Source organism: Equus asinus, chromosome 2, assembly GCF_041296235.1.
Source record: "Equus asinus isolate D_3611 breed Donkey chromosome 2, EquAss-T2T_v2, whole genome shotgun sequence".
Taxonomy (NCBI): Eukaryota; Metazoa; Chordata; class Mammalia; order Perissodactyla; family Equidae; genus Equus; species Equus asinus.
In genome coordinates, this window is record NC_091791.1 from 65,730,492 (window position 1) to 65,752,532 (window position 22,041).

Sequence of the window (22,041 nt, forward strand, 5' to 3'; positions counted from 1 at the left end):
TTAAGCAAATCAGCCATCTGGCCGCAACCAGTACCTACGCTGTGCTGGACGGATGGACGAACACGTGGGAGAGGAGGACGGAGTCAGAGCAAAGCTGATGCAGCAGGTGAAAGGGGCTCCTGATTATCACGAGAGCTAGAAAGAACCTCACACATCAGCCAATCCTGGCCACATGCAGAGGGAGGAAAGGTGTGTCAAGTTAGGAATAAAGGAAAGCTGAGGGAGCAGGAAAAGACAGAAACAAGTGAAACACAGGTGTCTTCACCACAACCAGTTACAGAAACTGACCTTTATTATTATACTAAAGTCTGTGTAACTTTTGATACAAAGTAAGGTTTTAGTACAGAAAATCCCAGTCTGTCAGAACAGTACCTGCGCACACTGTACCATCACAGTCCCACTCTGTCTGCAACTCAGAGGAACAGCCCCAAGGGCATGCGAGTAAGACCTGGAGACAGCCTATGGTTGTCTTAGTTGTCTGAGCTAGAAAACTTGTACCTGTAAAACAAAGGGCAGCATTGAGGACTGAAACATGTCTCTTTTTGAACAATTGTGCAAGAAAATATATCCCTTTTTAAAAAATGTCAGTATGACTAAACTACAATCTAGTGTCTAGAATTACAAAGAATAATATGAAATCAAAGATTTCCTGCTAGTAAAATGAAATGTTAGGAACAGTATTAAAATATAGATCATACCCCAGTGACACTTACATGGAGCCCAGTACAGTACCTATTATTAACAAGACGCACAGTTTAAGGAGGGACCACATCAAATCTTCAGCCAGAGACATCCAGCGTCAGAAGTGCAAAAAAAAACCCCAAACGAAGAATGAAGACATCTTCATGGAGTACTGTTCATGCCGTGAGTGCTGTAGCCAAGACTAAAAAGATCCCAGTTTCTCTTTTTAGATTTTTGACAGTGATAACACTAATCATTACGCTTCCCCCAAGAGCTCTCAATGCAAAGTTTGAAACACGAATGTTTTCATATCAAAAAGAGCACTGTGCCTGCCCACTCGATAGAGTTTAAGAATTACCCTGCAAAAACTGCACTGATAAAGGCTGTCACTATTTACAGAACCTAAAAAGGACCCAGTGGCATGCATCAGCCCTAGCTTAACGCCCTGCCTGGAACGAGCTGTGTCATCATGAACCTATGACGCTCCAACGGACCAGACAGAATGCTGAAACAACAAATGCAGACGAAGGAGAAGACATGGAAGGCAGGAGAGAAGGTCTGAGAGATGAGTGTGTAAGACTGCCAAAAGTCACCTTCCCTGGTGCAGGTGGGGAGAACACTGCCCCTGGCGAGTGAGCCCCACAAAGGCACTGGTTCTGCCACCACAGATGTCTAAGAATCTGCAGTCGCGAGGTCCTTCCAGGAGAGGTGCCACAGAGGAGCAGGAAGTTTGTCAAAGCTCTGGTCCCACCGACAAGAACCTCCCAAAGCAAGCAGCCCCTGGTGAGGTTCCAGAGTTGTTTGGCTGAAAACAGGAACAAAATCAACACGAAAGCAACACGGGGAGTTGGGTTGATAGAGGGGCAGGGCTGGGCACCGACCACACGGAGCCATTCAAGTAAACATAAACAACCAAATACTTAGAAAAGGCTTGTAAACTGTGATCTGAAAGGTTCTCTTTGCAGCATCTCTGATCAGCTGGCTAAAGAAAGGCTGGTGTCAAACCCCTCTAATTGAAAGTCTTTTGTGGTTTTTGTTTTGTCTTAAAGCACAGGTGTAAGAGGAACAGTCCGCCAGCCCTCTGTATACAAAGGAGGTGCTTCTGGAGTCCTTGTTCATGGATCCTTCCCCTTCATGTTTATATACACATAGACTTCTATGTCTCATCACTAACGAAGAGCTGAGCCAGGTGTTCACAGTGGCAGACGAGGTGCAGTCACTCCCCAACACAGTGATCTTCTACAGTGGGCAGGCTGGAATCCACAGGACCTTATCTTGCTCTTGATTGACCATTGCCAAGATCTGAGTGCAAATGCTCGACAGGGCTCCTCCCTGGACGATGCCTGCAAAAGAGCCCCAAACACACACATCACTGAGCTCAGAGTAAGACCTCAGGTTTGAGGCAAATAAATACATCTTTTCCTCTTTCTCTTCTCCTGCCTATTCTGAGCTACTTGACCCTTCTGCCCTACTCCCACCTGACTCTCATCCATCAGCAAGGAATTAGGGAAGAAAAAGAAAATTGAGAGTTGAGTGCAAATCCCTTTGGCTTCGTATCTGTCCCTCTGGTCAACTGTTCAGTAGGATGCTGAAAATACAGGCCCCAAATGAAGGTGGGTGTCAAATTCTGCCAGGCTTTCCCAGCGTCTGGAACATGAATGGCTAGGATTTGACCGCTCGCATAAACTGCTCACCCCCACTGCATGCCCTGGCTTGGGTCTGCCCAATCTTGCAGTGGGGACTCCAGTAGATTGGAAGGCAGTTTGGGCGTGTGCTGTGATGGTCTGATAGGCAGTAGGATTCTATAGGAAGCAAGGACGGGTGTCAGGAGCCAGTACCCCATGGCCCAGAGAAGACGACACATCTCCAGCTGGGGCCCAGGCCTGTTATTCAGGCTTTTAACACCAAACCTCAGAAGACACAAGACCATGGCTCTCAGTGTGCTCCACCAAACAGCGCCAGTAGACAACCCAGGCCCCGGCTGCTTGCCACGAGGTATGTACAGAAATTGACAGGGAGCATTTAGAAACTGCTATGGAAATGTGACAGAGTAATTTTATGTCTGCTGAATCTAATAAAAAGCCAAGGCTTGTGTTTTGTAAGTTTTGGAGTTTTAAATTTTCATGTCTCTAGTAATTGTTAATGTCTGCGATGGACTGGAAGTTAAAAAACACAAACATATATATAGACAGAAGGATGAAGATTGGTTTTTGAGACCAATTGTTGCATGAGAAGCACCAAATTAGATCATAGCACTCTCTACAAGTTAATTAAAATCACTGTCCCAGCCTCTCTGTGACTACAATGTCACTAACCCCCCTACAAACGACTGATTCTATGGAAGAGGTTGAAAGACACAAAGCAAAATGGCAGCTAAAATTGGAGCCATGCCTCTTTTGGTTTGTTTTGTCTCAAAGACCAGAGATGTAAGGACACCGCTTTTCTTGACCAAACCTCATGGCAAAACTGGACTGCCCTGGAAGGTGTGAAGGACAGATGGCTACAGCCACCACCAAGTGCTGCCTTGCCAGGGAACACTGGAGCTATGCTATGTAACACGTTTAAAAATCCCAGAGGAAAAGGCCAGACCAGGACCTGAGGCCAAAATTAGTGAACTTTATCTTTCAACATGTAAAATTCCTGACGTTGCCCGGTGCCTGCAATCAGAACATTTGTAATAAAAGTGTTTACCGTGGCATTCACCAGGCACCCAGAAGTGTGGGCTATTACCGCTTTCCAGAACCATGTCTTTGGAAATCCTGTTTCCATCCCCACTCCCTGCTCTGCCTCTCCAGCTCAGATGCACCACCTACCTGTGAAGTACCTACTGTACTCCTGTTCAATCTTCTGAGCCGTCTCAAATTGCTCTTTGGAATGCCTCTGAGTCACCTTGTCCTTCAGGTAGATGGGGTCTCTCTGCTCCCTGTCAGGACATCCGGAGAACCAAGCTGAGCCTCTCGCCTCCCCAGGCCCTCCTCTTTCCATCACACAGGGGCCCCATGAGCTCCCCTCGTAAAGCACAGCAGTAGCCTGCAGCCCATGGGGAGCTCTGGGCAGAGGGGGGAAAGGTGGGTGCCCCAGTGCATGCGCACAGGGAGCAGGCCCTCGAGTGCAGGTACCAGAAGCTTCAAAGCACAGAAAGGCAAAGTGGAGGGGGACCTTGATGAACTGTTAGCCCAACCAGTTTGGAAACTGAAGCTCAGTGAAAGTAAAGGTTCACCCAAGCCACAAGCCAGCTCCTTGCAAGCTGGACTTAGCCCAGGTCACCCAGTTCCTGCATCCCTGTGAGCACCAAGCTGAGAGACAGGAGAAGGGAAAGGGGGATGGGGCAGGAGGGGAGCTATGCAAAGCTGGACATACTCAAGGAACTGTGGCAGCACCCAGCAGGGCGAAGGGTGGTAGGCACGGAGGGCCGTGCTTGGTTAACACTGCGTGACTCTGAACATGAGGTGGGGGCTTTAGGGGGAAGGCTCATTCCTATACATGCCACCTACTTCAAAGCCAACAGCCCTGCTGCCTTGGCTGTTTAAGCCAGCAGCCCCATCCCAGCAAGGCCCCAGGCTCAGCTCCGAGGAGCTGGTCACCTACTTGATGTGTTTGGCGCTCTTGTAGTGGATGAAGATGACGATGGGGTAGATGTGCATGTGGTGCAGCCGCTCGATGGCGTGGGGAGCAATGTCCAGGAGACAGTGCCGGTTCTGAGAGGGACGTGGGGAGAGTGAACACATACAGTTCTACCCATGAACAAGGCAGCAAGACCAGTCTCTCAGGAAGACCACACATGATGAACCGTGGGGAAACCTTATCCTGGAAAATCTCTCCCCAGAAGCTATCAGCTCTGATGGTGGTCGAGGCTGGGAGCCAGGGCTGAGTAGGGTCTGGACAGACCAACTCCAAACTTCCCTTCCTGCCTTTGCCCAGATATGGGGACCTTCTTAAAGCTCCACCCCTGCCCGGCTTAGAAACCTTCCTTCCGCCAGACGGAGCAAACGAAGACTCAAAGACTCTCAGCAGGGCCTGCGGCGGGGAAAGGTCACGCGTGTCTTTGCATGGCTGTGGCTGAAATGCGTCCTGGGGTCCCCTGAGCCTCCAGGTCAAGTGTGAGCCAAACGAAGGCCATGGCACTCTGCCTATCACTCCCCCCAGCCCCTGAAAGCTCCAGTGAGGGGGCCCAACTGTTGGCAGGCTTTCTAACTTCCGGGACACCCCTGACTGGAGCTCGTCCACCTCAACTGGGCAACCGACACTTAGAGCTGTAAGAAGCCAACTCCTTCACGTAACAAGAAAACCAAAGCCCAACGAGGTGAGCTGACCTGCTGAGAAGGACCGAGCCCAAGGAGTGCCCACGCTCTCGGGGGTGGCCTTTCCAACACACTGCAGAGTTCCCTGTGCCTCCTCATGCTACCTGGGAAACGGGCCTGAAGACAGACAGCACCACCTGTAACCCTTTCAAGGACAGGGGCCCTGGTGGAAGCTGTGCATCGTCCCCAGGATAAGGCACACACAAAGTTCTGCACACAAGCCCAACAGAGGAATGCCAGGACCCTGTTGTAGAATTCCCTGTGAGAGGGCTTTCCTAGAATTCAAAGCTCTTGTGAGATCTCCTCAGAGGGGGAGAGTTGACACATACAGATGGAGACTCCTACATGCCTGCCCAAGGCTAGCTTCCTACTGATGAAAGCGGAAGCACTCAGAAGTAACAGGGGAGCCCTGAGTAGGTTAATCTGCCCTAACAGGACACAGGTGAGCTCACTGGCCTGAGAGACACAGAAGGCCAAGGTCCAAAGGCACAGGGGGTCCACTCAATGCTTCAACAGTCACCTAAGCCTTGGTCTGAAGCAACAGGTACCTTTTCTGTGATCTCCTTTATGGAAGCCACTGTGGTCACGTCAAAATGGCCACTCCTCCGCTTGTAGTCGACAAACAGGCAGTCTTTGACGCCCCGCTCAATGGCCTGCTGGGAGGCCTTCATCACCTCTGCAAAGCACACACATGGGAATCAGGATGCCCCCCGGCACAGTGAGCTGTCACAGCACGTTGTGGGGAAGAACACTGTGCAGAAGAGCTGTTAGGAACCTGGTCCTGCTGTCCACTCTTCCAGAGAAAGAACCGGAAGCCAAGAATCTGACCCAAATCAGGAGGGCTGTGAAACACCAGAGGATCTGGCCCCAGGAGACAGGTGGACTGGACACAGGGACAGACACAGCCCAGAAGGCCCAGGGGGGAACCCCTTACCAAGGGGGCATCTGCAGAACTTGCCGGGCGCCTCGTTCACCAGCATCTCCTTCACCACGTCCAGCAAAGGCCCAAGAATCAGGACGGGCCTCAGGGAGCTGCAGTCTACTCTCTGGACTCGCTGATAGGCAAGGCTCACGGAATCTGAGGGGAGAGGGGCAGTGTCATGGGCACCAGCCTGGAGCAGACGGGGAGGGGCTGGGAGCCCACAGCTCACCTGACCTTGCTCACCCAGCTAGGCCCACACCCTTCACTCCACAAATTCATAGCCAGGTAGGGTGACCATCTCACCCCAGTTTGCTGGGACTTGCGCGGTTTCAGCACTGAGAGTCCCACGTGCCGGGCACACCAGGGCATGCTCACTCCTGGAGTCCAGCAAAAGTGTCCCCTGCTCCATGAACACTTAAGGCAGTCAGTCTTTAACAGTCATTTCAGCACTTTCTTCTGCTCAAATTCTCCCGCATGTGCCTTAGGCCTGCTCCCCTCAACCCCAGTATCCATTCTCCGCTCTCTAGAGATACATCCTCTGAGGTTTAGCAGGTATAATCTCTCCTGCAGGAAGGCATGGTCAGGTGACCCAGACCTCCCCAGTGTGGTGAGCAGAGGCAAAGCCTGTACTTCCTCACCCCCTTCCTATGGGCTGAAACACAGGACCAGGTGCTGTGAGCCACCTCTGACTCCGCAGATGAGGACAACCCTTAGAAGACGGCATGCTACAAGACAGAAGGGACCTGGGTCCCTGGGTGATTCCCCAGAACAGAGCTGCCTCCCTGGGACCACCTGCCAGCTCAGACTTTTACATGGCGGAGAAATAAGCTTCCTATCATGCTTCGGCCACTGTCATTTGGTCTCAGTTACAACAGTCAACTCTTGTCCTAGTTGATATGTGTATCCTCTCCCTCCAAATGAATAAAAAGTCCCTGTGGAAAGAGAGGTCTAAAAACCAGCACACAACTCTTTTCTTGGCATCTTCCTGGTATCACTGTGCTGGCACCTTGGAAACACTTTAAAAAGAATATAAAGCACAGCCCTTGCCATTAAAGTCAAGCTCACATTCTAACCAGCATCACATGTCTAGGACAGCAACACATGAAAAGCAAGACAACCATACAAGAGCTGCCCAAGAGCTCCAGGCAGCAGAACAGGAGAGCCCAGGGAGCGGCAGAAGCGAGAGGAACACTATGTGGATCAGAGGATGCAGAGACCAGAAGGCCAGGTGGGATGGGCGCTGCGCCCAGGCACGGCATGGCAGGACGGTGGGTGATGGCGACGGGGAGGGGCAGAGCTGAGGTGAGGGTAGGCTAAGGTGGATTTGTGAGGAAAGGTCAATGAGAGGGTCAGCCTGGAAGGCCTATGCACAACTATACAGCGAGGCTTAACTAGGAGATGAGGAAGGAGGGGCCAGAAAGCAGAGCTGTAAGTGAACACACAGCACAGTGCTGGGTACAGCCTCAGCTCCCTAAGAACCGAGCGCGTGAGCAGAATCGAGGGGGAAGTGAACACTCCCCCCTTCCCTCATCCACACCTCCACATGTATTTTCTAGGACTGGTGATTATCCACGTACATATAGATGGCTTTCTGTACAGCATGTCTCAACCTGGTGTCTCATCTGCTAACAAGGCAGGGGGAGGTTTTGGTGACCACATTCGCTGTCCAAGAACCCCACGCATTTTGGACCAAACACTCTGAAGAGCCTCAGGGCAAGAGATGAACACATCCTCTCTTTTAAAAATTAGAATACTACAGATAAAGCCAAACATCCTCTTCGATGTCTTTTCTCCAATCCTGGTCCCCACCAGCTTCCTCAGAAGTAACCACTATCATGAGCTGGACGTATACCCTTCCAGATGCTTCCCTATTCTTACATGTTGATTTTTATATGCTCAAAAAGACTAGAAAATATGTTGTGTATGTGTGTGTTCCAACAAAAATGGCATGATACTGTAAAATCTGCAACTCCTTCTTTCACTCAGTGTTATGTTTCTGGAAGGCATCCGTGTTGACTCATCTTGATCTCTTTTATTCCTCTTGAACATCCCACACATGGATACACTACATCTATTTTTCCATTTCCCTGTTTATGGTCATTAAGTCACTGTTCTTCTCAACTTACTTGAAAAAGAATCAGGTAATGACTGTTAACATTCCACACTGTGAGGTACCAATTAGAAGATTCTGTTCCTCCCTGAATAATCTGCTTCACTGAAGTCCTCCTAATTACAGAATCATAAGGCTAGACAGCATCTCAGCAGTCAATGAATCCAACCAGAGTAAGCAGCCCAGAGAAAATGCAAAACTCCCAGGTAAGGGTAAATATACAGACAGACAGAGAATCTGAAGTAATGTGATATAGATGCATAAATCACTTTTAAATCTGGTATAGATATTAAAAACCAAAAGCTAAAACTAACTATGTCTATGCTAATAAATACACATTATAAAAAGAGGTAATTGGTGCCATCAACAACATAAAGTGGGGGGACACAAAAATATAATTTTATATGAGATTGTAATTATCAGTTTAAAATGGACTGTTATAACTTTAAGATGTTTTACATAATTGCAATGGCAAGCACAAAGAAAATATCTATAAAATATACATGAAGTAAAATGAGAAGGGAATCAAAACGTTATTACAAAAAAATTAATGAAACACAAAGGAAGGCAGCAAGGGGGGAAAAGATGGACAAAATAGCTAAAAGACATACAGAAAACAACAAAATGGCAATAATAAGTCCTTTCATATCAGTAATACGTTATATGTAAGTAGATTAAAAGCCCCAATCAAAAGACACAGATTGGCTGAATGGATAAAAAACAAGACCCCACCATACGCTGTCTACAAAAGACTCACTTTAGACCTAAGGACACACATAGGGTAAAAGTCAAAGGATAAGAAAAAGATATTTCCTGAAAATTGGAACTTAAAAGGAACAGGGCTGGCCATAGCTATATCATGCAAAATAGATTTTAAGACAAAAATTATCACAAGAGACAGAAAAGGACACTATATAACAATCAAAAAGTCAGTTCTACAGAAAGATACAACAATTATAAATATATCTGCATCTAACATTAGAGCTTCCAAATATGCAAAGCTCAAGCTGACAGAAGTGGAGGGAGAAACAGATAGTAACATAATATTAGTAGGGACTTCAATGCCCCACTTCAGTTACAAATAGAACCACCAGAAAGAAGATCAGTAAGGAAACAGAGCACTTGAATAACACCATAGACCTAATAGGTACACACAGAACACTCCACCCAACAACAGAACACACATTGTTCTCTAATGCACATGAACGTTCTCTAAAATAGATCACATTAGGCCACAAAACAAGTCTTAACAAATTTAAGACTGCAATTATACAAAGTATCTTCTCTGACCATAACGGAATGAAACAAGAAATCAACAGCAGCAGGAAAGTCTACAAAAAAAAAAATTAGAAATTAAAACAACTCACCCTTAAACAACCAATGGGTCAAAAAAATAATCACAAGGGAATTCAGAAAATGTCTGGAGACAAATGAAAATACACAACACACGAAAAAGTATGGGATGCAGCAAAAGCAGTTCTAAGAGGGAAGTTTACAGTGATAAATGCTGACACTGAAAAAGAAGGATCTCAAATCAACAACCTAAGTTTACACTTTACAGAACCAGAAAAAGAACAGACTAAACCCAAAATCAGCAAAAGGAAGGACATAATAAAGATAAGAACAGAGATAAATGAAATAGAAAATAGAAAAACAATTAGAAAAAAAATCAATGAAACCAAAAGTTGGTTTTTTGAAAAGACTGAAAGACATTTTTAAGACAAACTTTAAGGTCTTTAAGACCTTTTAAGACAAACTCTTAGCCAGACTAATGAAGAAAAAAGCAGAGAAGACAAATAACTAAAATTAGAAATGAGACAGTACATTTCACAAATTTAAAAAATTATAAGAAATTACCAATTATATGTCAACAAATTGGTAAGTGATAAGAAATGATAAATGACTAGAAACACACAACCTAGCAAGACTAAATCATGAAGAAATAAAAAATCTAAACAAACCTTAACAAGTAAGGAGATCGGAACAGGAACCAAGAAACTTCTCAACAAAGAAAAGCCCAGGACTAGACGGCTTCACCAGAGAACTCAAGCAAACATTTAAAGAAGAATTAACACCAGACCTCTTCAAACTTTTCCAAAGAACTGAAGAGAGAAAACTTCCAAGCTCATGCTATGAGGTCAGCATTACTCTGACACCCAAACCAGCTAAAGACACAAGAAAAGAACACTACAGACCAATACCATTGATAAATTCTGATGCAAAAATCCTTACCAAAATATTAGCAAACTGAATTCAACAGCATATTAAAGCGATTATAAACTATGACCAAGTGGGATTCATACATGGAAAGCAAAGATAGTTCGATAATCAAAAACCAATCCATGTGATACACCACATTAACAAAATGAAAGACAAAAACCACATGATGATCTCAATTGATGCAGAAAAAGCATTTGACAAAACCAACACCCTTTCACGATTAAAAAAAGAAAACACTCAACAAACTAGGAATAGAAGGAAACTACCTCAACATAACAAAAGCCATATATAAAAAGCCCATGCTAACATCACACTCCACGGCAAAAGACTGAAAGCTCATGCTTTCGGTTTGAGATCAGGAACAAGGCCAGGAGGCTACTCTCGCCACTACTATCCAACATAGTACTGGAAATCCTAGCCAGAGAAATGAGACAAGATAAAGAAATTCACAATAGGCATCCAAATTGAAAAACAAGAAGTAAAATTATCTGTTTGCAGATGACATGATCTTTTATGTAGAAAACCCTAAAGAATCCATTAAAAAACTGGTACAACTAATAAGTGATTTCAGCAAAGTTTCAGGGCACAAAATCAAAACACAAAAATTAGTTGCATTTCTTAATACTAACAATGACCAATCTGAAAAAGAAATTAAGAAAACAATCCCATTTACTATAGCCTCAAAAAGGATAAAATATTTAGGAATAAACCAAACCAAGGAGGTAAAAGACTTGTATGCTGAAAACTACAAAAAACTACAAAACATGGCAAAAAGAAATCAAAGATATAATAAATGGAAAGATATTCTGTGCTCGCGAATTGGAAGACTCATTATCATTAAAATGTCCATACTACCCAAATCAATCTATACAGATTCAGTGCAATCCGTATCAAAATCCCAATAGCATTTTTTTGTAGAAACAGAAAAAAAAATGCGAAAATTCATACAGAATCTCAGAGGACCTGGAATAGCCAAAACAATCTTAAAAAGAACAAAGTTGAAGGTCTCATACTTCCTGATTTTGAAAAATACTGCAAAGCAACAGTAATCAAGACAGTGTGGTAGTGGCATAAAGACATATATTTAGAGACCAATGGAACAGAATAGAGAGCCTAGAAATAAATGCTTGTATATAAGGCAAAATGATTTTTTTTCCTGCTTTTTTCTCCACAAATCCCTCCAGTACATAGTTGTATATTTTAGTTGTGGATCCTTCTAGTTGTGGCACGTGGGACGCCACCTCAATGTGGCCTAATGAGTGGTGCCATGTCTGCACCCAGGATCCAAACCCTAGGCTGCCGAAGCAAATCACAGGAACTTAACCACTCGGCCATGGGGATCGGCCCCCATAAGGCAAGCTGATTTTTGATAAGGGTGCCAAGACTACACAATGGGGAAATGAAGTCTCTTCAACGAACAGTGTTGTGAAAACTGATGTCCACATGAAAAAGAGTGAAGGTGGACCCTTATCTCACACCATATACCAAAATTAAACCCAAATAGATTAAAGACCTAAACATAAGGCCTGAAACTATAAAACTCCTAGAAGAAAACATAGAGGAAGAGTTTCATGACATTGGTGTGGGCAAAGATTACTTGAATAGGGACAAGAAAAGCACAGGCAAGAAAATCAAAATAGACAAATAGGACCACATTGAATTTTAAAACTTCTGTGCATCACAGTAAACAAACAACAGAATGAAAAGACAACCTACGGAAGAAGACAAAATATCTGCAGATGATGTGCGTGTGTGTGTGTGTGTATCTGAAAGGTTTATATCCAGAATCTATAAGAAAGTTCTAGAACTCAACAAAACAAATAATCTGATTAAAAATGGGTGAAGGATTTGAACAGACAATTCTCCAAAGAAGATATACAAATGGCCATCAATCATATGAAAAAGATGCTCAACATCACTAATTAAGAGAAACGCAAATCAAAACATTGAGATACCACCTCACACCCATTAGGATGGCCACTATCAAAAGAAACGAGCAAACGGAAGATAACGGGTGTTGGCAAGAATGTGGAGAAATTGGAACCCTTGTGCACTGCTGTTGGGAATATGAAATGATACAGCTACTATGGAAAAGAGTATGGTGGTTCCTCAAAAAATTTAAAAATAGAATTAACATATGATCCAGCAATCCCACTTCTGTGTATATAGCCAAAAGAATTCACAGCAGGATCTCCAAGAGACATTTGTACACCCGTGTTCATCCAGCATTATTGACAATAGCCAAGAGGCAGAAGCAATCCAAATGTCCATTGACAAGTGAATGGATAAAGAAAATGTGGTAGATACATACAATGAAATACTATGCAGCCGTAAATAAAGAAGGAAACTTGTCACATGCTACGATATGGATGAACCTCAAGGATATTTTGCTAAGTGAAATAAGCTAATCACAAAAGGATAAATACTGTATTATTCCACTCATATGAAGTATCTAAAGTATTCAAAATCATAGAAATAGAAAAGGTGGTGTGGCTGTAAAGGGTTGGGGCAAGAGGGGAGGCGGAATTAGTGTTCAGTGGGTACAGAATTTCAATTTTGCTAGATAAAAAAGTTCTAGAGATCTGCTGCACAACAATGCAAATATACTTAACACCACTGAATTGTACACTTAAAAATGGTTAAGATAGTAGATTTAATGTGTTTTTTACCACAAAAATATCAAACAGAAACTAGAACTGAAAAATGCAATTTCTGAAATAACATTGGACACAACAGAAGAGTGGAGTAATGAAGAGGGAAAGTTCAGTGGAAAATATCTGAGCTATCCAAGTTGAAGCACGGAGACAAAAAAACCAAAAAGACAGAAAATAGAGGGGGAAAAGAAGGTGTAAAACACATATGGACATGGTCAAAGAGCTAAGATGCAGGAGAGGAAAGACAAGCACAGAAGTAGTTTTAAAGAAACACTGGCCAGGCATTTTCCAAAAGTGACACTGTTCTGTACACACATTATACTTCAATAAAATGAAAAAAAGAGATTGTCACTGTGGGTTGAAAAAACCCACATGCTGCTTATAGGAAACATTTAAATATAAAGCTACAGAGGGGCCAGCCCGGTGGCCAAGTGGTTGGGTTCGCGCACTCTGCTTCGGCAGCCCAGGGTTTCGCCAGTTCAAATCCTCGGTGCAGACATGGCAGTACTCATCAAGCCATGCTGGGGCGGTGTCCCACATGCCACAACTAGAAGGACCCACAACTAAAAATACACAACTAAGTACCGGGGGTCTTTGGGAGAAAAAGGAAAAATAAAATCTTTAAAAAAATACATATATATAAAGCTACAGAAAGTTTAAAATAAAAGGATGAAAAAAGATGAACTATGCAAATGCTAACCAAAGGAAAACTGGTACAACAATAACAATATCACACAAAACAGAGTTCAAGGCAAGAGACGTGACTAGAGATAAAGAAGGACATTTCATGATGACAAAAGGGTCAACTTACCAGGAAGATATAACAATTCAAAAGGTGCGTGCTCTTAAAGACAACTTCAAAAAATATAATGCAAAAAAACCCTGAAGAACTAAAAGAAGAGTAGACAAAAGGCTATTTTTCAAAGACAAACATATCTATTGGACATCCACTGACTACTCCAGAGACGGTGTCTATGGGAGAAAAGGGAGGGGGGATATGAAAGCGGAGGTCAAAGAAATGAAAGGAGAAAAAACAAAAGCAATCTAAGAGAGAAACCATGCCTTGAGTAAGGGGTCGGCAGACTTCTTCTGTAAAGGGCAAGAGAGTAAATATTTTAGGCTTTGAAGGCCAAAAGGCAAAATCAAGCAACTATTATTGCCCAGTGACTAATACAGTCTTCACACATTTTAAAGTCTAAGAACCCATTCTTAGCTTGCAGGCCATACAAAAACAGGCAGTGGGCTAGATTTGGCTCATGGGCTGTGGCGTGTCAAGCCCTGTCCTGACTGACAGTGACAGTGGGCCATGAACATAGGTAGGATTCACTCAACTTGCTGTGCCTAAGGCCTTAATTTAAAAAATTAAGAAAGAAGGAGGGAAAGAGGGGAGGGAGCAAGGAAAGGAGGGAAGAAGGAAACCTGCTATCCTACCTTCTGTTGCTCAAGGCCACCTCCCCACCCTGCCTGCCCAGGAGGGCGCATGTTCTAGAACAATGGACGTACATGCGGGGTCCCAGGAGCAGCATTCATGAGAGCCTCCTGCTTTACAGGAGAAATACACCCTTTCCGCAAAGGTGACCTCACAGGGGATCTGATACTCCCTAATATGCAACTCTGGGCCTACATCAGCACCCGGGCCTGGGAGGATCTTGTAAGAATCATTAACAGACACAGGGAGTGAGGCCAGAAAAGGCCAAAGATCTGCAGAGACTGGTGGTCAGTGGTCACCACCGAGCAGCCTGTAATAACCCAAAACAAACTACAAGCAATATATTGAACAAAAACTGCTTTTTGCCCGCTTAATACCTCTCCTTCCTTTCTTCCTTACTAACAGAACCTGCATTACTGAGGCCAGCAATGCTCCAGCCAAAAACCTGCCTTTTCAGCCTCCCTTGCCCATCCAAGTGGCCAATGAGATGTAAGTAGAAATCAAAGGGTGGGGCTTCCAGGGAAGCTATTTAAAGAGGTACACTAAACTGAGGCACACTTTTGCCTTGCCCCTTCCTCCTTCCTGCTGCCTGAACATGGACGTGATGGATGGAGCTACAATGAAATGTGGTGACCACGGGGAAACGTTAAGGATGGAAGCCATGCCCTATGGATAGTAGACTCTGAAGACACCAGCACCACCATCCCAACCTAGATGCCTACCTCCAGACTACTTCTGTGTGAAAGTAGGCAAATCTCTATCTTGTTTAAGTCACTGTTGTGAGGCTTCTGTGGTTAACAGCAAATCTAATCCTGAGAGCCTGTTAAAAAAGCAAGCTCAGCCACTTGCCTTCAAAGAGTGGAATGGAATCATTGGAAAAGGTGTCCAAGGCAAGAAGGTCTTTCCCATCTTTGGACCCACTGCGTTTGTGCTTATGTTTTCTTCGAAAGAAGGATCTGCGTGCAGCCGCCGACAGCGTCTTTGCAGTGGCGTTGTCGTCTTTGACTTCAGACATGCTGAGCCTCCTGGAGAATTCTTGGTCCATCCTGCAGTCACAGGGAATAGCAGTGCTGGATGGGACCACAGGGACCATCTCCTGCCCATCCTGCCCATGAGGAGAGCGAGAGCTGGGACTACAGGCTCCTCCAACACTCCTCTGCAGGTTTCACGGCAACTTCACCCACCCATGCCGAGGACCCCTGTACCACTGCTGTGGGGTTGACACAAGCACCAGAGCTGGGGGCAAGCTCTTAGAGAAGACCAATATCTATATTCAGATGAGTGTCAAAGGAATTGCTAGACAGCCTTCACTTGGTGACATTACAAGTTACATTTCCTGCCAGAAAAAGGAATGAGGCACTGAAACACACTGCAACATGGACAGACCTTGAAAATACAATGCTAAGTGAAAGAAGACAGTCACAAAAGACCATATACTATATGATTCCATCCACATGAAAGCCCAGAACAGGGAGATCTACAGACACAGAAAGTAGATGAGTGGTTGCCCGGGGCTGGGGGGAGGGGGTGAGAGACAAATGATGAGGGGCAATAGCGAAAGGGGACAGGGCTTCTTTCTGAAGTGAGGAAAATGTTCTGAAATGGACTGTGGTGATGGTTGTACCTATCTGTGAATAGAATAAAAGCCACTGACTTGTACACTTTCGGTAAATTGATTGGTACATGAATTATATCTCAATACATCTGTTAAAAAAATTATGTCTCCTAAGTTGCGACTGTGCTTCCGTATAGCACCGACTCAAGTACAGCTTTCTGGACAAGCAATTTCAGCAAAAAGTATAGACCAGAAGCTGAGATGAGCAGCAGAATGAGTCTTCCAGCATCCCCGGCCCTGGCCCTCATCTTGTGGGAAAGCTCCATGGATGCTACCCCCACCCCACTCCCAAGGTCAGACATGGAGAACACTTACACATATTTGCTGGGGATCTGCCCACGCTGGATCTTCTGGGCGTTCTCGTCCAGCTGCCAGGCCATCCAGGACCCAAATGTGCCCTGGGGCAAGGTGTCATCAACGTAGAGGATGTCGTCTTTCTTAAAGCTGAGCTCATGCTCCACCTCTGCCAGCCGGTCGTACAGGGCCCTAGACGAAGTGACAAAGGGAAGAGGATCAGGAGACTTCTGGCTGCTGCAGGACAAGTCACACATCGTGGCAGCCAGACTCCTGGGGCCACTCTCCTGCTCTGAGCTTTCCCAAGACCATGATCAGGACCCACCTTTTCCCATCCTGGTGGCAGTTCCCAAAGGAGGGAACCCGGACTTTACATACAGGACAAAGAAGGTGCCTTTCCTCCTCTGAAGTCAGAGGCTCCCTGGTGATAAGAGCTGCCTCACGCCTATCAGATAAAGAACTTCTGGCCAAGGACCAAGGCCATACCTCCCCTTCCAAATGGGCCTTTCCCAATTGCCTTTCTCCCCTGAGTCAAGGCTCATGGCTCCTACAGATTGGAAACCCCCCAGGATGCAAACATGTCATTTCCCACCCAGGAGGGGGTCCTAGAAACAGGGACCCGTACCTCATGGTATACAGTTGATCAATGTTTTTATTCTTTTTGTGGCCTCAGATTTTAGGGAATGTGAAGCAAGCTCTGAGGCCCTCCTCGAAAATGCCTGATGCCTGCCACCTCACACATTTCATACAGCACTTCAGGGCACTGTGGCTACCTCAACATCTACACACCTGCAGAGGGATCTGCAGACCCTGGTCAGGGGGAGACCAAGAGAGGAATGCAGCCCACATGAAAACGGGGCTCTGCAGCCTCAAAATTCCCCAGGCCCCAAACCCTAAAGAGGTTCTCAGCCTTCCATCTGGGCCTGTAAGCCCTTGAGGTTTTATCTAAGTCACAAGCAACTTGCCGTGAGCTTGCGGTTTGGGGCCCAAGTAATGATGATTACAGTGCCACCCTTTGGGGGCAAGAAACACAGAGATGCTCACCGGGAACAGTTTCCACTGAAAGGCCCTCCCCTGGCCACTGATACCTGATATAGAAGCTGTCGCCAGGCAGGCCCTTGACCTTGGCGAACTCCTCAGGGCGGAACTGCACCTTCAGGCGGACGCCATCCTTGGGCTTCAGCATCTCCACGTAGACCTCCTCCACCGTCTTGTTGCGCACGTCCAGACTGCCATACTGCCCAGGGATAGGGGACTGGGGTCAGAAGGCAGAAGGCAGAAGCCAGCGGTGTCTTGGGCACCCATGAGGGGCTGGTTGTGGGAGGCGATTCAACTTCCCCTTAACTGGGAATCTGCCTGCCTCCTCTGCCGAGTGTCTGCTCTGTCCCCCACACCTTCTCCCAGGAGAAACCCTGTTCCAGCCCCGCAGCAAGTAAGGGCTATTCAGAAAGCAGCACTTCATCTTGCTTATGCTACTGTATCTTTCAATATCTACAAACCACCTCTTTCATCAAACAGGAGACCCAGTGAGAAGGAGATGACACTCCCCATCAAATGAGAGTCCTGCTGCTGACAAGGGCAGAGCATCTTCCCTCTAGATGCCAGGGGCGAAGCTGGCATCTTGCTCACTTTCCGGTGATCTACCCACAGGGTCTTGGCAGCACTCAACACTGGCAAGGGCTGCCAGGTGAGAGGCTCTGCTCCTCAGTCTCCTGTGTCACCTGAGACCATAGGAAGCCTGAAATGCAAACGGAGGGTGGCCTGGCCCGCTGCTCAGCAGCTCAGAACTCACCTCGAGGATGAGATCTCCCGGCACCAGGCCGTCGGGACCCTTGGCAGGACTGTCATCCTCCACCTCAGCCACAAACACCCCGTGCAGGTTCCCCCCACATAAATGCAGTCCAAGCTCCAGCTGGGACTTTTTGATGAAGACAACACGTGGCTCTGGGGTCTTCTTATTGGCATCTCCCACCATCCTTTCAGGAAGGAAAATGCAGTTCCTCAATCATGCACAGGGAGGGAGTAGGACATGTAAATGACAAACAGTGGCTAATGCCCCATTTTCTGCTTGTTCCATGGGGTCTCAGAACCACAGGGAGTTGAAAGAGATCCCACCCCGGGCTCTAGTCCTAGTGACTTAGTTTTTAGGCAGGAGGCTGAGGCTTGGTAGAGGGGAAACCATGGCCCCAGCTCACCAAGCCAGTTGGGAAAGAGCGGAAATCAATGCTCCTGTCAATCACATGCTGCAGCCTGTGTCCCTCCCACATGGATTATACTTGTTTTCCTGAACTTGTTCAGTCTGAGAAAGGCAGAGCTGGTCTCACCATTCAGAGCACAAGAACTCATCCAGCTTTTCCCGAGCTCTGTGTTAAAGCACGGAAAGGTGTCCCTGCCATCAAAGACCTCACGACGGAGTGAGGGAGATAAATGCTAGCCAACTGAGTGAAAGGAACAGGGCAGCAAGGGAGATTGATGAGGGGGATCTCAGGGGAGAAGCCAGCCGGTGATCATAATTTTGCTGCAGTAAGTTCCAATGTAACTGATCCTGAACGCAGAGCTGGCCACATTCTGGGTGAGGCCGGGGAAGCAGCTCCGTCCAAGAGCGTTGAATGGCTACTGCATGCCCCGGCCCAGGTGGCCCTCTCCCCATCTTCTCTCCAGCTTCCCTGTGTGCCCTGCCTCCTCCTGATCTCTCCACACCCACCCCTGCCTGGCTAACCCCTGCTCATCCTGAACGTTTGACTTGGCTGTCACCACTCCCTGCCACACTCCTCCTAACTGCTCCATCGTGCCTGGACCCCTCCCAGCACGTCAGCTATGCCACACACACCTGGGCACTTGCCTTTCACCCTCTAAACCCAGTGCCCCTTGGAGGTGACATTGCTGTTGACACCAGAGCCCAGGGCCTAGCTGGGTGATGACTGTGTAATTCTGTCTACAGACAGACTCAGAAAATGAGTGAATGAGGAAAGGAGAGAAAGAAAAGAGGCAGAGCCAAGAACAAGTCAATGAGAAAACGAGAAAAAAAAAAAAAAGAGGGGCCGGCCCCATGGCCGAGTGGTTAAGTTCGTGGGCTCTGCTTTGACAGGCCAGGGTTTCGCCGGTTCGAATCCTGGGTGCGGACATGGAACCGCTCATCAAGCCATGCTGAGGCAGCATTCCACATGCCACAACTAGGAGGACCCACAACTAAAAATACACAACTATGTAGCGGGGGGCTTTGGGAGAAAAAAAAAGGGAAAATAAAATCTTTTAAAAAAAAAAAGAAAGAAAGGGCAGGAGGGAGGGAGACAAAAAGGAAGGGTGTGCTTCCCACCCGACATCCTGACAACCCAGTGTGCAGTCTAGCTGTCCAATACCCACGTCCTTCAGGAGATGTGCTCGGACCACAATAAAGACCCCCTGACCCGCCCCACTGGGCCAAGGTGTACAGATGGCAGGCTCACAGCATGTCTCTGCTGACCTGGAACTGGGAGTGCTCTGCTTGGCCAGGGGGGTGCCTGGGCCCTCATCCTGCTCCATCAGCGGGTCAATGACAGAGGGATGCTCCGGGGTGGTGGCACCGCTGCCCTGGAGAGTGGAGTGGATATTGGCAGGGTCCAGGTGGGAGCTAGGGATGGAGAACAGGAAGAATAAGGAGCAGCACAAAGCCCTCAGCCACCCAGAGTTACCCTCTCTCCGGCAGTGACCAGGGCTAGGCTGTGAACAGGGACCAGCTCACATGGCTCTACACCCTGAACCCTGAGAAGAGCAGATGCCTCAAGAGAATGGACTCAGGTGGTCCACCCTGCAGGATACGCCTGTCCTTTCCTCCCTACCCATCCTCAACTGAGGGATCTTCTCCGCAAATGTTGACACGGGGACACATGAATTCAGTCCCTTTTCCTGTTTGTGCATCTCAGCCCCGCTCTTTCGCTGAGCTGAGCGAAGCTGCATGACAAGAGTGTGTCTTCCCCATCTCTCTTCTGCCCTGCAACCCACAGCACAGGGGCAGATACAAGCAGCGTCTGCTTGTGGACAAGGGGCCGAACCACTTTGTGCAAGAATCCTAGCCCCCAGGCTTCAGCTCCTGGCTACCACACACCCATGTGCGGGGCTTCCTGCTGCACAGGGGACCCAGTCATCTGTTTCCGCATCCTACTTCACTACTCCAGGAAGAGACATCCTCCCTCCATATGTCCTTTTGCAAACTCCAGGGCTGGTCAACTCTCCTCTTATGGCAGCAGAATGCTCAGAATTTGCAGCTGGCACCCTGGGTCTCCCCACAGTGAGCTATGCACCTGCCACACCCATCTCTCCTCCCCCAGCCCAGACAGTCCCAGGCCCAGAGGCCCAGGTCCTACCTGGACCGGGAGTGGCTGCTGAGCTGGTGCATGTGTGGGTTGTACTGGGCCAGGATGGTGATGGTGTCACACTGCTGCCCGATGATGAGCCGGGCCTGCTGCTCCGTGGCACTCCGCAGGTTTATGCCATTGAACTAGGAAAGACCCAGAGCAGGCTCAGTGACTGGGGAGGGGGAATGATAACGAGACCTAGGATGACAACTTGGGGGCTACTGCTTTTCCAAGGAAGGGAGGAGGGAGAGAAGAATGCACTGCAGAAGGGCAGCTCCCGCTTACCTCAAGTAACTGGTCTCCATACTCCAGGCCAGCCTGGTATGCAATGCTCCCCCCAGTCACCTTGGAGACGTAGACACCGCCCTTCTCTCCACTCACGATAGAGATGCCCAGTGGCTCGGAGCCCTTCTGTAGCTTGACATGGCGCGGCTCCTCCACGTAGGGCCTTGGAAGAGAGCCAACAGTTTTGGGGACCAAGACGAAAAGGAAAGGTATGGAGATCTGAGGTCAAGCATGCAATCAGCTATGCAAATAGAGCCAGGGAACACTGGGGGCTCCTATTATGACACAGCTGGATGAGGACATGATGACCCCACCTTTGTATGACAGTGATACACATTCCCGCCAATTCATGCAAGATAAACATCACACCCCCAAAAGGACATGGAAGTACCTGGTCCCAAAACCACAAAGAGTGGTCCATGTGAATTATAAACACTGATATACACCGGGGAAAAGCACAAAGATTTTCATAACGCTAGAGAGTTGCCTCACAATGTGCAATTTATAAACCCCAGTGGGGTCTCAAGATGCCCTGAGAGGAAAAGAAATGGCTTTTGGGATGACATTCACTCAAGAAGAAACGATAAAAAGGACCAGTTTTTATATTTACCAGTACACAGGTGATGTACAATGATCATGGAAATTAAGCTGCTGCAAACCCAAGCCGTTAAAAAGGGAGCAAACGGGGAGGCTAGGAGCAAGGTGGCAACTATGCACTTGCTGGCCAGAGGGAGCCATCCATCACGCCAGAGCAAGAAGAGGCACAAGGGGGCCTCATGACAGGCCAACCTCAGATTCCTCAGGGAAGAGGCCCTGGGCCTGGTGGCCACAGGCAATCTCAAGAGGAATTGGTGGTGGAGACATCTGGAAGGTGCAAAAGGTTAGAAAGAAAAGACAGATGCTCGGAGAAGGAAGACAACCAGAGACACCTGGAATGTAACAGACAGAAAGACAGCCAAGTGAGGCTGAGCCAGCCATCAGGACTGCACTTCACACTGCCCTGGGCTTTCCTTTCAGGACAAAATCGCAGTCAAGGGCCACAGGAGGAATCAACGGGAACACCATCTCCTTGGGATCCCCTCCAGAGAACATGGTAAAGGACAGGCAGCTGGAGGGCAGGCGCCTGAATCACCCACCCCTGCCACCCAGAGGCACAGGAGTCTCTTGGGCTCAGCAGGCCTCAGGCTGGATCCCTA

At 47.3% G+C, this 22,041-nt stretch overlaps 1 protein-coding gene across 3 annotated transcripts in view; it reads right to left on the minus strand.

Annotated features, from left to right (window-relative positions):
* Positions 1-274: 274 nt before the first annotated feature.
* DLG5 (discs large MAGUK scaffold protein 5) overlaps positions 275-22,041 on the minus strand; it is a 128,753-nt gene continuing 106,986 nt past the window's right edge. For all 3 annotated transcript variants that reach the window (XM_014837034.3, XM_014837051.3, XM_044761744.2), the window contains 12 exons: positions 20,846-21,008; positions 20,570-20,703; positions 19,690-19,836; positions 18,019-18,202; positions 17,315-17,463; positions 16,248-16,418; positions 15,167-15,363; positions 5,917-6,060; positions 5,531-5,658; positions 4,270-4,379; positions 3,495-3,604; positions 275-2,024 (listed from right to left, as the gene is read on the minus strand). In XM_014837034.3, coding sequence (XP_014692520.2) covers positions 1,921-2,024; positions 3,495-3,604; positions 4,270-4,379; positions 5,531-5,658; positions 5,917-6,060; positions 15,167-15,363; positions 16,248-16,418; positions 17,315-17,463; positions 18,019-18,202; positions 19,690-19,836; positions 20,570-20,703; positions 20,846-21,008 — 1,741 coding nt within the window. In that variant the 3' untranslated portion in view covers positions 275-1,920. The remainder of the gene's footprint in view (positions 2,025-3,494; positions 3,605-4,269; positions 4,380-5,530; positions 5,659-5,916; positions 6,061-15,166; positions 15,364-16,247; positions 16,419-17,314; positions 17,464-18,018; positions 18,203-19,689; positions 19,837-20,569; positions 20,704-20,845; positions 21,009-22,041) is intronic.